This window comes from Poecile atricapillus, chromosome 3, assembly GCF_030490865.1.
Source record: "Poecile atricapillus isolate bPoeAtr1 chromosome 3, bPoeAtr1.hap1, whole genome shotgun sequence".
Lineage (NCBI taxonomy): Eukaryota > Metazoa > Chordata > Aves > Passeriformes > Paridae > Poecile > Poecile atricapillus.
The window spans coordinates 54,936,861-54,953,407 of NC_081251.1; the positions used below are offsets into that span (position 1 = coordinate 54,936,861).

The 16,547-nt window shown below is 37.3% G+C and overlaps 1 protein-coding gene across 7 annotated transcripts in view; it reads left to right on the forward strand.

Moving 5' to 3' along the window:
• L3MBTL3 (L3MBTL histone methyl-lysine binding protein 3) overlaps positions 1 to 16,547 on the forward strand; it is a 79,307-nt gene that overhangs the window by 43,937 nt on the left and 18,823 nt on the right. For all 7 annotated transcript variants that reach the window (XM_058835815.1, XM_058835816.1, XM_058835820.1 and 4 more), the window contains 5 exons: positions 3,362 to 3,438; positions 4,820 to 4,905; positions 7,054 to 7,164; positions 8,779 to 8,893; positions 12,018 to 12,120. In XM_058835815.1, the coding sequence (XP_058691798.1) occupies positions 3,362 to 3,438; positions 4,820 to 4,905; positions 7,054 to 7,164; positions 8,779 to 8,893; positions 12,018 to 12,120 (492 nt within the window). The remainder of the gene's footprint in view (positions 1 to 3,361; positions 3,439 to 4,819; positions 4,906 to 7,053; positions 7,165 to 8,778; positions 8,894 to 12,017; positions 12,121 to 16,547) is intronic.

Consider the following 16,547-nt stretch of genomic DNA (forward strand, 5'->3'; position numbering starts at 1 on the left):
TAGGAGTCAGGTGCTGGGTTCTGACAGTGCTAAATTTCCACAAAAGGTCTCACTTCCTTTGCTTCATTTTATTGATGGCAACTTCTGTGATGTAGAGAGTACCTGGTGTGATATTATACATACTAAATACATACAGTATGTATGTACATACAGTACATACATACAGTAGAAGGGCAAAAGATTTTGTATTCATGAACTGAGTTAAATCCTTGGCTGTTGTCAGAGCCATTACAGAGTCTATCTAAGGTAAGTTTTATCTGCTGGGAATTATCTGATTGGCATCATTACAAAGAAATACTAGCAGAACTGTTTCATATATACAGCCACAAGATAATGATATTATGTTGGCCAGTATTCTTCATCATTAGTGTTTCACTCTGTTTAGGTAGATGTCGCTCTATTAGGAACGGCGAGAAGAACGACACAGACTCTCTCAGGAGTCAATCAGGAGAATTTCTCTTAGTTTATTACTTCAGGTCTTTTTTATAGACTGATATGTAGAAAGTACAGAAAAGAAACTCTTATTGGTTAGTAAACTAACACATCACCATCATTGGTCAGTGGGGTACACCACCCCTCGACCTTCTCTTGCCAGAAAACAAGGAACAGACAAACAGCACCTGCAAGGCTGTTTTCTGTCTCTGAGGATTGTTTTAATTCCTCCTTATGAATTCCCAGGCCACTTTCTCAGGCAAGACTGAGAAAGCTATGTGGCCTGTAATTTCTACAGGCACTCTGTTGCAGAGTTAGCATCCATAGGTAGAAGGCTAGAGGAATGCTTGTTGTGAGACAATATTCTGAGGTACCCAGCAGGCATTTCTGTTGTTGAAGCTTATCTATACTGAGTTTTAGACATCATGTAAAATACTTAACAGATTATTAAAAAAAAAAAAAAAAAAAAATTTCTTCAATTTTCTTTTATGCAGTGAAGGTTCAAAACTGTAATGTGGTGTGGACCAGGGTCCAGTCCACAATATTTTCTGTGCTATGTTTCCTTTTGCAATCCCTAAAGTATGTTTGTGTTCCAGATTTGCAGACCTGGCATTTTAAACCTTAAGACTGTGGAGTGCCTGCATAATTTGCCTTTAGTTTCTTCTTCTCTCATGCACGGTTCATTTCACCCTTTTAGGTATTGCACATTATCAGCATGTGATATTTTGGAAGTATATACGTTAATATTGCTAATTAAGGGGACTTAATTAATTTGAACTTCCAGCATGCTAATACTTTCTGGGTAGATACAGATGACGATTATTTTATAGCCCCACAGAGAGCCCCACACTGTTGGGTATTTTGCATTAGTAACTCAGGTTGAGGGAAAGTGGAGAGAATACGTATTATTCTCCAGCCTAATGATGGAGACATTGACTTCAGAGAGGAATAAAACAGAAACTGGATCACGAGTGGTTTGGTGTTTTGCTCAGTAATTATTATATGAAGTATGTGTCTTCATGCATGGTTGCTCTCTGCTTGTCTTCTTTTCTCATCAAATATTTGAGAAGTGTTTGGAAAACACAGGAGGGAGACACGGTGTTTGAATCTAGACTATTGCTTGGCTGCTTCAGGTTGATTTCTTGATCTCTCCCTGGGGAGATGAAGAATGAAGGCCTTAGCTACTTCAGCTTACTTGGACTTCACTTTTTTGGCCTCACTGGATCCTTGGAGTGAGTTGGGACACTGAGCTCACGGCCACTGGAGAGATGGAAATGCTGGTGAGGGTCTCCAGAAGAGAGAGTGGGGGGAGTAGTTGGAAATATATAATGTCAGCTACTGAAATGCCTTTAGGGATAGGAAATAGTGGAGTGTGGTAGTGCACTGTAATACTGAATTTGTCTAATTAAAGAAGAAATTAGGTGGGGCAGGCTCCTAAGAGAAGCAAGGTCCTTAAGGGCAGATCTACATGGGTATTACATGGTTATAATATATGAGTTTTCAGCTAAATAGAAGCAAACAGTGTGTTTGCACAGTGTAGTGCAGTGCCATGCAGAGTGATGCTGGTGATTTGTGTCAGCAGCATGTTTCTTAGTCATCCTGACTACATAAATACAATGTACTTTATTAAAAAGCACTGTCAATTGTTCAGCCAACTCAGAAGCCATCACTAAGTATCAATGCAAACACAGGGATGGTGCATGTTTCATAGCAGAGCCTAATAGCTTTTTACTTTTCCTGTAGATCTTCCTTTTTGCCTTTACTAATAATATTGAGTACTAATATACTAATTATAATATATACATTATATATTACATATTATATACGCTGTGTTTTATTGTGCAAAATGTGTTATGAAAGAATATCCTAATGTGGAATAAGGATATATAGTTTTAGAAATAATAATTAATATTACAAAAGGCTTGAGCAGGTTTTCTCTTGTCTGCCTTTAGATCAGTTTTTTTACAGTGTGTGTCCCTTTTGTTTGTTTTCATAAGAGGACTTGATAGCCGGCACTCAGCTGCTGCTTTTGTCTGTGCAGTGTAACTGACCCAGTGAGCACAGTGAGAGCAATCTCTCACTGCTTGAGACAGATGCCAGCACACATAGCTCACACTGCCTCTATTAGTATTCTGTGGCTCTTGTGGCCTGCCACAGGCAACAGCAGTAGTGCAGAATAGGATGCACTTGACAGAAAATATGGGAAGTTGTTAACCCTTTAAGTAAGAGAGCTTGGTCTGACTTTTTGCATCACTAATTTTATCATGTAATTTGGGATTTGAGGCCTAAAATGCTTGTATTGTTGGGTTTTTGGTGGGGTTTTTTTTGTTGCTCTTTGTTTGGTTTGGATTTTTGGTTTGGTCTTTTTTTCAGAGTTTTTCTCAGACTTAGATTGCTTATGTGCTGCTGGGTTACACTAACATGTTTATAGCTCCATTTAAGCCACTCAGAATCCAATTTTGAATTTTTGCTTGCAATTGGCAGTGCATTGCAATTATATGTGATTTTTCTCCTCCAGGTCCAACCTGGAACATTAATCAAGATCTTTAAGCTTTTGGTTTCAAATTTTGGTCTTGGCATTGCAAGACCTCATCTGTCTTCGATGGGATTATGGTGTTGCAACTAGCCAACATGATTCTACCAAGAGTCTCTGCTTGTGAATTTTTCATAGCTTCTCTAAACCACTAATTTAAAGGACTTAACTTTTTTGATCTTCCAGCAAAATTGTAAATAAAGCCTTATGCTTGTGTATGTGGTAACAAGCCTGTGTTAGATGTGTTCGTGTCTTCAGGTTATGTTTGCAGTGTAAGTTGAAGTCGTTGTGGGTTATTTGGAATTTAAGTCCCTCTTGTAGGTCTCAGTTTGTAAGCATAACAGGTTGTCTGAAGAGCTGCATTTTCAGGCCCTTTTTTTTCTCCCCTTCCTCCAGGTGTGAGGCAGCTAGCCCACATATTCATCCTGTTGGATGGTGTAAAGAGCATAAAAGAACTCTCATCACCCCACCAGGTTTGTATCTTGTTATGTGTGTGAAAGATTTAAGGTGGCTATAGTCAGCTAGCATTGTTAAAATTTAAAATAATTTTCTATTACCTCTCCTGATTTTTTTCTTTCTGTAATCAGGAATTGATATTTGCAGAGCTGTCAATTTTTTTTACAGGACTTAATATATTGAAAATAGAAGCATAATAGATGTTAGGCATTAAGTATGCAAATATATATTGATTTATTTAAGAGACATCTACTCCCAAAATATACCCCTTGAAGTCTGAAGGAGTTTGTATTTTTGGCTGAATGGCTGACAAGTACTGTGACACATTCTGAAAATGCTGACAGAGCAAATTCCAGGTGTGTGAGATCATTGCAGGAGAGAAACATCTTCATGTGAGCTGGGTGTGCAAGGTAAAGGATTGATAAGAAAACTGGTTTACATGATCAAGGAATCAAACTTGGGTCTTCAAAATGAAGGAAAATGCTATGAGAGAGATGATAAAAAAGGAAGTATATTCATTGGTGTGAAACTTGAGACTGTTTTTCAGGACTGTTTGTATGGCTGGATGACCTAACTGCCCTGTTGCAGAAGCTGGCATCTGGGATCAGAGAACATAGAAAGTTTGGATTGGTTAAAACAGATTTTGACCAAAATTCTAATAGCCAGCAATCTTGAGAAGTTGTAAGCAATCTGTGTGTCAGGAGGTTAATTGCAGCCTATTATTCAGTGAATCCCTTGTAAAACAAATTAGAATTGCTTATGAATACTAATACTTAATCTTCAAGTTAAACTTCTGGTGCGGAGTAAAGGTGAAGGACAGGCACTGCCTTTTCTTTAACAGCCAAGCTGTCTTTGTGTTTCTTCCCTAGAGTGTTTATAAGCATGACATTTTCTGAGAAAGACAACATCTTCTCTGATGATGGCTGTAGATTATTCATAAATGTCCAGGGTATTTTGTCAGAAATTTAGTTAAAAATTGCTCACTAAAAGAGTAACAAGTAGCCAGGTGTGCTCAACTGTGGTACAAAGCTATCACTGATTAGAGTGCTTACCAGTGAATGACTGTTTGTTACCTGAATTAATTTCCTCAGTTAACTGGACAGATTTTTCCAGTCCACATTATTTATATTGCAGAGGGGATCACAGAATATTCTCATATCCAAAGCAATTGTGTAAAATAGCTACTCAGTAGTGTGTATGAGAGGATTATTGACTCTTTTAACCTGTATGGTGAATTTATCAGAGACAATTTAGAAGAGCCTTTCTTGCAATTATTTTAGAAGTCCAATGTATAAATCAAAATAGTATTATTAAAGTGTTAGGCACTCTGTAAATTAGACATTAACTTAATTTTTTGCACTGCTGTGCTTAATTTTGCTCATGTTTGTTCTGTGCCAGATTATCCACATGCCAAGCATTTTTCTTGGGAGAAGTATTTGGAAGAAACCAGTTCACTACCTGCACCTGCAAGGGCTTTTAAAGTGGTGAGAAAATGCTTAAATTTCTTTCATGCTTTTAAGTTCATGTAATTAATTTGTTTAAGAAGATAATACATATGTGGTGTTCCTATATTTCCAAAGTGTCCAATGAATTAGTTGCATAATGGGTGGTTTATTTTTATGCAAGTTTGCAGTTCACTGTTAGAAATCAGATTATTATAAATAACTATTAATGTATTATTTTAATTATTATAAATGGGATTAGATGATACAAATATATTACTAATGAGTGTAATTTGCTGTGGAAAATTACTGCATACTTATTACAAATAATGAGATAGCTACTGAGTTGTGATAATGTATTTTGAAGATTTGTATTTCTGTACGTTTTATATAGTGCAATAGATACCGTGTAAAAATGAATGTAAGAAGTTACATCTGCTTGTCCATCTAGTCCATTGTCTTGGATTTGTTTTCAGTGCCCTTTAGCTGACCTTTTCTTCTGCAAGCTTGTAACTAGGGCATGTGGGCAGCATCCACAGGCAGCTCCCCTGCTTAACTATGGTGTTTGTGGACAATATCCTTTTATTTTATCTTTGTGCTTGCTAGTTTCTTTCAGTCATCCATCTTTTTGAGTTTTTGAGTTCTTAAGATTTCTGTGATGGTCACTACTACAGAAAGGAATACACAGTGGCTTGAGCTGGAAGGGACTTTAAATATCACATGGTTCCAATGCCACTGCCGTGGACAGGGACACCTTTCACTAGACCAGGTTTCTCAGAGCTCCATCCAGCCTGGCCTGGAACACTTCAAGGGGTTGGAATCCACAATTCTAGGCAACCTGTTCAAGTGCCCCATCACCCTCACAGTAAAGTATTATTTCCTAATATCTAATCTAAACCTACTCTCTTTTAGTTTGAAATAATTTCCCCTTGTCCTGTCACTACATGCCCTTGTAAAAAGGCCCCTCTCCATCTTTCTTGTAGGCTCCCTTCAGGTACTGGAAGGCTGCCATTACCCCTAAGCTGATCACCCCTAAGCCATCTCTTTTCCAGGCTGGAAAAAACCCAATTCTCTCAGGCTTTCCTCATAGGAGAGGTGCTTCATCCCTCTGATCATCTTGGATTGCTGTTGGGAGCTGGCATTGTGTGGCCAGTGGCTCCCAGCCCTTGCTTCACAGCACACTGAAGCATGTTTGCCTCAGCTTTTCATATTAGGGATAGTAATTCTCAATTTTGCTAAGAGCTGGATTAACAAAAGGCAAAATGTGGTGTTCATAGCAGTTCCTGGGGTCAGTAGATTACCAGAGGTTATTAGTGATCTGCAGTTTATCACCCCAAGGTGTATCTGTTTTAGCACTGTTTCTCAATCTTGCATTCTCAGGACAAATACCCTGAGCAAGGATTAGGAAGCTATTTGATTATATAGCTGAGACAGTAACAGTGTTTTGTGTTATATTATGGGAGAAAATTGAGTTCTTAAGCAGCAGCTGAAGGAAAAACACCAATACTCTGAGAACTCCTAGAGTGACAGATAGATTATTTTCCTAAAAAATTAGAGTAAGCCTCATAACTTGTCTTGTGAATATGTTCCTTTAAAATGGAAATAATTTTGCTTTAGTTTTCATAACTGCAGATGACAAACACAAAATCTGAGACTCCTACCAAAGACACTGATTTTGTCAAAATAGTATTACAAACCCAGGCATTTGGTCCTGTTTGTTACTGTTATGCTGTGGATTAGTTATATTTTCAGTAGGAGCCTGAAAAGGGGTTTGATTCATGAAACAAAAATATATACCAGAAAGCACAAATATGTTTCCTGTAGACAATTTCATAGACATTTCAGGCAGCTGGTATGTAATGCTTTATTAAATACTGCAGTGAACCCATTGGCAAAAACCTCTAGGAAAACTTCTCTAGAGAATTTAGGAAAAAAAAGCTGATTCAAACTAAAGATATCCATCCTTGGATGGCTTGAATCCAGCCCACTCCAGGAGAACTGGGAATCCCAAAGTAGTTACTTTGTTTCTCTATATTGAAAACAATAATTTGAATTTACTTGGATTTTTAGTAGAGGGAGGGCAGATTTGAAAAAATAAAGACAGAAGGTTTTTGATGGATTATATATATATTGCAGCTGCATCAGATTTGAGGTTTTGTTGTTTCACATAGTATTGTTCCTCTTTTCTAGAAACCTTCTCATGGCTTTCAGAAAAACATGAAACTCGAGGTGGTTGACAAGAGAAATCCAGTATTTATCAGAGTAGCAACCATTGTAGATACAGATGACTACAGGATAAAAGTAAGTTTCTCTGTCTTATTGTACTATTCTGCTTAAGTAAATGATGATGATGTAGTAAAACCAAAATCCTATAGTTGTAAAATTAACCATGGAAAGAAATGAGTGGTATTGCTCTGTCCTGCTAAGCTTTTGCTCTTCCTTTTCACTAATTGATATATGCGTAATTACTTTGAAATGGGTTGTTTTATTGTCCTGTTAGATACTTGTGCTGAGGTGGGTAGTTAGAGAGCAGAGTTGAATATATTGGAAAATTGTTTTGGGAATAGTTGATTGGAGACAATTGTCTATTCTATCAAGAAATGTGATTATTTAATATCAAGTGTCAAAGGGCTGGTTTGATATTTGTGTTAGGGACCATAAAATATTTGGTCTAGGTTAATTGAATCTGTTTCTATAAGTTTCCAAGGGGAAGAGAGAGATACATGTGAGATATGAAAGAGCCCTGATCTTTTGTCCTTTGTCAGTGATTTCTGAAATTCTGAGGTTTCTGTTAATTATGGGCTTTGGATTGAATTAAGCTAAGTATTTTTAATATGTTTTGCAGAAGTTGTGTACTTGAATTAATTTTCTTCTATTGTTCAAAACCAGTTTCCACTCTGAAGGCCTTCAGTGTTAGAAGGGCTAACATATACTAGATACCAAATTAGAAATTAAGAATGAGTGTGTTTGCAGTTTGTACAGATTTACTAGGCATACCTGTTATTTCAAGTAGGAGGTGCAGCTGACATTTAATTTGGAATCATCTGAATTAACTGCTGATAGAAAGTCATCAGAACTAGTATCTTCAACTACACATTTTCTACTTCAAGTTGAACATACAAAATAAAAAAAAACCAAAGAAAATCATCCCAAAATAAAGGAAGAAAACCCACCTTGCAGTCTAATGTATTAAATGACAGGATTTGTAACTTCTAGGGCACTAATTTGACTCTGTAGCATGAGTTGAAGGAGTTCTGTTTGTACGTGTCTGTGTGTACGTGCATCCACACATGTGCACATGAGAGAGCCGAGGAATTTACTGGTACAGAGGTCGTGCAAGATTTGAAGATATTTAGCTTCCATGTGAAAAAATGTGTGCATAACCCATACTGGTGCTGTCCTACAAAGTCACATCCTTCATCTTCTCTTCAGTTTCAACTCTTTATCCTGTATAGTCTGATTTTAGTAAAATTGTTGCTTGTATGATGGGGGGATTGTTTGTTTTTTATAGATAAATTCAATTTTTTTAGTCTTTTGCATACTGCTCTGCTGTTCTTAAATCCAGCTCAAACAGGAGATTTAAAAACATTTGGATTTTTTTGTTTTTTTGAGAGATGAAAAAGGCAGAAATTCATGCTTAAATTTAACTATTAATGTGAGAACTGCATTATTCCTAGGATTTGAGCCTGATAACACAGTAAACAACCGTACGACATATGGTTGTTTACTCTTTACTTCAGTGAGAGTATGCCTGGGTCCAGAATGTAATGTACATGTATTTTCTGTGCAACTTAAATAGTTCTCTGAAAGTGACTTCTCTTGTGGACAGGTCATTTCTAGAGATTACTCATGTAAACTCATTTTATGGAGAACTTTCCTGATCTGAAATGCACTATTCTCCTTTTTGTATTTTAGGTTCATTTTGATGGCTGGGATAGTATTTATGATTATTGGACTGATGTTGACAGCCCCGATATCCATCCTGCAGGCTGGTGTACAAAAACTGGACACCCTCTTCAGCCCCCACTTAGTAAGGGAAACCACACTGTAATGTAATGATGGTAAAAGGCGTGTGTGCTGTGCTGTCTTTTTTCCCTGCCAGTGCCATTCAAAGAGGAGAAGCCACTAGGATATGCAGGATAATTGCAAATGTGACATTTAGTGCAAAATCAACAGTCAGTAATTAATCACTTTTTAGTAGATGGCTTTATTGACCCTTTCTGCAATGGAAATACAAGAACCACAGTCAAAACCAGAAGTAGTGTAAAAGACCTGTTGTGTAAAATCCTGGCCTTCTCAAAGCCTGCACTGGAACTGCTGTGGGACTCAGTAGGGGTAGGGTATCACTCCTTTTGTTCGCATCTCTCTTGATGGTTACTATGCTTTTTGGCTCAAAGGAGTCCAGAGTGCACTGAGAAAGCACTGCTTTCAAATGCTGTGGCAAATCCTCAGAAGCAACTAATTTCCTTTTGTTCTTCAGCTGAGAAAAGAGGGATTAATGGTGCCCACTTTGAAGATAAATCTAACAGAAGCATTGTACCAGTAATAACACTGGATTTACCAGCTTGCCTTCGCTGGGGATTTTGTTTTACTTGTTGAGGAAGTGGAGAGGTTGCAGGGAGAAGAGACTTTTTGGTAAATACATCACTGCCTAGGCCACTCTGTTTCTGGATAATGACAGTGAAATCACTTTAGCCAAACTTTGAGCAGATGAGTTTTTAAGTGAGTACTCTTCTCTGAGATTGGTTTATATAGTGACTCTGGAGTATGGTTTGCACAGGTGCTGAGTAATCACAGCTGTAACAAGGTCAGAAACAACTGTGCTTGAAAAATAAGAAGTGCTGAGCAATGCCAAGTATTCAGAAAAAAATTAATGTAAAATAACAGATAAGTCACACACAGTGTGAATGTGTTACCTGAAAATCACAGTACCTCAATTCTATGTCTCTAAATGCCAAGAAATGATTCCTATCCAGGGTGTGATCAGAGTATATTCATTAGTTTTCTGCGCACTCCAGCAGTAAAGTGATGACTGCCTGTTAGGAAGTTAATCATTCTGCCTTCAGAATCTGAATAGAGTGTCGTAAGTGCCAAAGAACAAAGTGAATAATGAGGAGAAGACAGGATGCTGTATATCTGCTTCTTAATCTGAGATGTGCTGTCCTGTGTGCTGAATGAGCAGCCCAGTGGGAAAAGGAATCTGTGGCCACATAAATTAGAATTGTATAAGATGGCAGAAGAGCTGTATAAGGTTGCAACATTTCTATTATGTAAAATTGATACATAAATAAAAATCTTGTGCTAGGTATAAAATACGTAAATTCATCTTTAGGAGACATTAAAAAACACAAGGTACTGGTGCCCATCACATATAACTTGCCATCTCCTCTAGGTGGTGGTTTAAGAGGCACTGTAGATCCCTTTTAGGATGTGGCTGGTAGAAATAAGTTTCTGTTAAACTACAAAAATTAAAGTGGATGGTATGACAGGAGAAGAAGTTGACCATCCATGAAATAGGAAAAAAGTAATAAACTGCATAAATACTTAAGAAATAGAATGATTACTGAATAAAATACTAATCCAACAATATGACTTCATTTTATTGCCATGTAGAATATAATAAAAATTTCTTCCAGGTAAGTTAAAAGGCATTTCCAGACTTTGCAAGGGATTCATGAGGAGAGAAGAAAATATTTTGCAAGACAGTTTCTGCCTCAGTCAGTATGATAGGACTTTCAACTATGAGATCCAGGTCCCTGTCTTTCAGATTAGAAGCTTTGTGTGAATGCTGTGCAATGTTAACAATATTAGTCTAGAGCAGTTACCAGTATTCATGAAGGATTATGACTTTTTTGATAGCGGTTAGGGAACTAAGAACCAAATATTGGTGTTGATTTTAATATTGTTTCACAGTGATGCAAACATCAGTTTCTCACATAAACATGGACAAGCAGTTGTAGCTCTTTTAAATTACATTTTTAAAGAGTTCAGATATTTTAAGTGGAGAACATTTACAGTGTTCTGTACAGTGTTCAGGGAGTTAATTTTTTCAAACTCAGAACATCAGTGAAGCAGGACTTTACAGAAACATCCCTATTCAGATAACTCTTCCTCTGAGTCCACTTACATGCTACATTTTAAGCATGAGTTCTGCATAAATGTAGAGAAGGTGAAATTCCCTCTTCTCTCAGCCATTACAGTCATTACAGGCTATAGAAGTCTTTGGACTTCAGTGTAGTGATAGTTTATAATATTTGCAAAGCTGGAACATTTGGTGAAAAAAGCTTTTAGACTGCTCTAATTATACATAATAATTCTCTGTCTTTCGTTACCCATCTGTGAGAAAGAATCTTTCATCTGGAAAAATATTTGAATAGATCTTTTCGTGTCTGTATTGTTATCTGTAGTGGCAAATACAAGTTCATGTGCTTTTCAAGAAGAACAGGTACTAGAGGGGGACAGTGCACACTTGCATAGGCACAGCAGGTGTTCCCAGGGTCATGTCTTGGAGCACAGCTGTCTCTCACTTGCTATGGAACTGTGGGTTTTATACTATATTTGCTTGGGCCTCAAAGCTCCTTTTGGCATGCATCCTTTAATGTCTCTTCAGACATCATTGTTACAGGTTGCTGAAAATCAGATAGACACGTAAATTCAGAGAAGTGAAAATGTCAAAAATGTCCTGATGGCTTATTCCTTTTAGTAGTATTTTCGGCCTTTGTTTTCACTTTTTTTTTTACTGGAAAACTTCAGCTAAAAATGTGTAAGGACAGTACACATTACAAACACATCCCTGTCTTCAGGAACAGGGATAGGATAATTTACTTTTTCTGTGCTCTTGGAAAACAGCCAGGTTCTAACTAAATGTAGATAGTAGAAGAGAAATTTGATGTCATGCAGCTCCTCCAAGATTTGTGTTCTTTATATAGATGTAGTTCTGTTGTAGAGATTTTCTTGCATGGAATAAAATTATTTCTCCAGGACTAGCTTATTTAAATCTCCATCATGCTTTTACAGAATGTATTATTGAGGTATTTCTGTTTACTCATTTCTTCGTGCTTGTTACAATGCACTGGTATGTGTGAATATTTATATAGCTTTTAAATATTAGATAATTTTTTTAAATCTCATTTGTAATTTCACCTGGCATGCAGGTCCCTTGGAATTGGTGGAAGCTTTAGAGCATGGAGGGTGTCCCACAGCAGGATGTAAGGGAGTTGGACACATTAAAAGAGCAAGACATATCGGCCATCATAGGTATGTTCTGTGAAACTGATTTTATTCTTTCAAATTGAGGGATGCTTGCAGATGGTTCTTTTAAATTGTTGCTCATAAGAAAACAGATCCAATCTAGAAAAAAATAAGAAATCTTGTAAACCTAAATATGCAGTTATTTCAGTTGCCATGGTGAGCATACTGAAATAAACATTAGCAATCTGTAACTTCGTTTCACCAGGGTGTGCTGAGATAAGATTTGTTGTACCTTACTTTTTGTCACAATTGGTAGATTCAGTTACTCTGTATTTTGTTCCTTTGAGGATTCCTCAGCTTGCTGTCCAGATTGCAAAATGTTACAGACAGATATTTACAAAGCAATAACTTTTGAACCTTTTGAAATATGAGGTCACTGATTTTATTATGGCTTGGTTGTTTTTGTTCTGCTTGGTTGGTGAGGGTAAGGATTTGCTTGTTGGCTTGGAACAGTGCTAGAATGGAAATTCCAATTGACATATTCCCAAATGACAGCTTGCTGCTTCTGTTTAGTGTTTCTAGAGGTGCTTTGTTGAACGCCTTCTGAAGGGCTCTGAATACAGAAATATGGACATCCCATCCTAGAGAGTAGTTGATATCAGCATGGGAGAATGGCATGTAGGGGACAGAGTGACAATGACCAAGTAAATGGGAAACATTTCCCAATTTGAAATTGTATTTAAATAATATTTACAGTGTGAGGTGAATCCAGACTGTTTCAGAAAGGGATGTACAAGTAATATAGTATGTTTATTTGAGAATGAAGCATCATAAATATCATCCTCTTACCTTTTTGCAAATTAGAGCTTCCAAAAGTTGTCATTTTTCCATTACATAGTCATAGAATTCTCAAATGTCATATCACTTTGTTCTTCCTGCTGTCTCATATGGTTAGAGGACTGCCCTTTGGTTATTTATCTGTACATTTTTCAACTATCTTTTTAAACTATCTTGATCCAAGAGTGAGCACTGCAATTTTCTTATGTTTTTGATGAGAGAATAATGTCTTGTTGACTCAAATTATGCTAGAAGGTTTTGCTGGTGTATCATCATGTGTTAAGGTCCTGACTAATCCCTATCAAAGCTACTTGTCTAGCAAAACTCACTGTATTGCTACATTTTAGTATGCAAAAGGCACTCTCTGCTGCAAGTCCTTCTTACCTGCAGCAGAAACATTGTGCTGTTAGGAGCAGAAGAGCTCCTGATGATAGGACAGCCTTTATCCCCAGGAAGGGATGAAGCTAGGACAGCTCCAGTGACAAAACTTGTGGTATGAATGAACCGTGTTGGAGTTGTCATGGCACAGTGTGCCACAGCACTGTTTTTCAGATGATTCTCACCCTATTCCTGTTGTCTTTTTCTGTCTATGTTATTTTTCTTTGTTGTTTTTTTTTTTTTTTTTTTTTTGCCTCCCAGCTTTTCTACCTTTGCTTTTCAACTTTCCCTTTATTTCACTCAACAAGTAGGATAACTGCTTAAGCAGCCAAGTCAGCCCTTAAGAGGTTATTGTCTCTTACCGTACTGTAACCTTCTGCATTCATAGCATTAGTCCACTGCAAATGTGAACTAAACTAGATTTGCCTAAAAAGATTCCTGATGGCTTATCTGAAACCCATTTAATTTCGTATTCAAGTAGATTTGAGTGTTCTCTGATTTATTATTGCACCTAATGTAGGAGACAATAAATTCCGATTCCTTACCAAGTGCTATATCAATTACTTAGAATCAGGTGGACCATGGATTTCAGCCCAAAGTTGAAAATTAAAATAAGAAAAAAAAAAAGTGAATTTATCTGAAAAGTTTTTAATTTATGATCTCTCTAAATAAACACTGGCAATGAAAGTTCAAATGTTTGAGGTGGAAGGGATGAGTAAGATATGTCTCTTTACTTTGTGTAGCCTTTGCTTTCATAGCTACCTTTTCTGTGCTTTATAGAGGTGGTTTTTCTTACTCATCCTGAATATTAAGAAAAGAAACAAACTCATGGCATTTCATTGTGCTTTTTTTACTGTAGTCTAAGCAATCCTATTATTTGCACATTACCTGATAGTTTTAGGCTATAAAAATATAACCAAGGAGATTTTTTTGAACATAAGACAGATATTTGCTGTTTCGTAGCAAGTATATTTTACTAGTAAGTATCTTATTCACTAGCTATTGATTTACCCTCTGTGATGATATTCCAGTTTTGTTCTTGAACATTTCTGTGGAGAATAATGAGATTTGTTCTCATCTGGAGCCCACAAACTTGAGGGTCCAAGTCTCCACAAAAATCCCAACGTTGTACCACCACTTTTTTCCTGAATTAACAAAGAGATTTTGAAATTTGTACAATTTTCCACATCAGGTTGCATTCCCATAGCTCTTTTATCTTGGCAACCTTGAAATGTATTTAACCATGCTTATCTTGTTTTTTGTGATGAGGTGCAACGCATAAATGCCTGTGTGCAGAAAAGATGATAATTTAAAATGCTAAGTAGTTCTGAAATAATTTTGAGAGCTTGTTCCTTAGGAATCAGATGAAAGCCTCGGTGATTAATTATATAGCAGCGCTAAAGCATTTACTTTTTGGAAAAGTTGATGCTACTAAGGGCTTGGTATCTATCAACAGTTGATCTAGGGTTATGTGTGGCACAGCTGAAACAGCCTGATGTACAGATTGTTAGCATTATGCAGATCACCTGAATATTTATGATTGTGGATTTTATACCCTGATGTTTAATGCATGCAGTAATTCTCAAGTTCAAGCAGGAGCATGAAGAGGTCGGTTGTAAGGAGTTCATTAGTTTTGAGTCAATTCTTAATAAGTAAAGATTTTTGTCAGAAACTTCAAACTTCCCATGCATTATGTGTAAGTTGAACTGAAATGATGTGGTAGAGGCTGTGTTCAAAGACATCACATGTTGCACAAACATGAAGCCTCAGATCAGCAGGAGATCACATCTGTTTGGTCAGTGTCTGCTGCAGTAATTGTCAGGTTTTTGATGCCGGTCTCAAGTGTTATTTTATCTTTTATGTAAGGTCATCGGCACCAGCCAAATCTGTTGTAAAGTACTCTTAATTCAGGTTTAGACTGTTGAAGCAGCTTTCTCCTAAAAAATTAGTGCTTTGATGATAAACATGCACTGTAATTTGTGAAAGAGAATAGTTGTATTGCTTGTTTGAGACTAGTTAAAAATGTTTTCATAAAGCCTGAAGTAAAGAAATCTCTTAACAAAATCCATTAAAAAAACAAACAAAAAAAAAAAAAAACAAAAAACAAAACAAAACCAAAAAAAACCCCAAAAAAACCCACATCCCTCAGATACCATCAGGATCTTTTCTCCAAAGGTTTCTTGTCAACCATATATTGCTACCAGCTGATGTGGCCACCTGGACATAGGCTGCTCCAGTCTTATCCATCCATTACTCCAGTCTGGAGCTCTCACACAGCCTCATCCTTTGGCAGTTCTCAGCAGTAATTTGCACCTGAAAGGCCCTGAGGAGCTGGTGTTGGTAACATTTCCAACCAGTACAGCTGAACCAGGAGACCTGTCTGTAGCTTGATACAGGTTTGCAAAATATTCCAAGTGTTCATAAAGGCTAATAATCTATATTTAGAAGTACCTCTTATATGAGTTCTTAGACCTAACAGAGTGCTTTCTTACTCTTCTTTAGTTTAAGAGAGTTAAGGCCTGTGTTCCCTTCTGATATTAGGTGTAGCTGAGAGTATTCCGTCTGGATTCTGTGCTTCAGAAAATTTGCATACTGCTACAAGATAGGAGCATCTTCAAATGTCTAGAGAAGACTAAGGTCCATGCCTATCAGCAGCCCAGTTTTATCCTCCTACCCTTGAACTTTACAGAAAAGAGATAGGTATGTAACTGCACCTGGAGTTAGAATTTGAGTGTGATAGAAGAGCAGTTGCAAACAAAGGTGGGATATGCTGCTCAACACTTCTGTTCCATCAGACAGTTCTGGAAAGGGCTGGTGATGTAAATCCTCTGTGGATTTGAAAATCCCAGGCCTGTGATCAGAATGGTGCACTGCCTTTTTCTCTCTTCATCTTTCATGATGCAGTAAAAACAGAAACTTATTTTAATGCTCAGTTTTTACTCACCATAAGCAGGACCCTGGGAACAGTGGATCCCTTTCCTTGGAAAACTGTGTCATGGACACACAAATTGCCAGCCAGTCTGCTGCCATTTCAGTAGTGCCCTGCAGCACTAATTGTTGTGCTGCGCTGATCCTTCAGCATTTGGAGATGGCTGATTACTCTCCTGTGTGGGGGTGTGTGTGTGTCAGGTGGTATTAATGTGAATGTTTGTTTACTGAGGCAGCTCTGATGATAATTGAGATCTTCATGTTGGACTGCTTTTGAAGCTGTGGAGCAGTGATGGGGGGTGTGTACAGCCCTGTCAGAAGAATAGCAGAGGTTTCACATTGAGAACCTG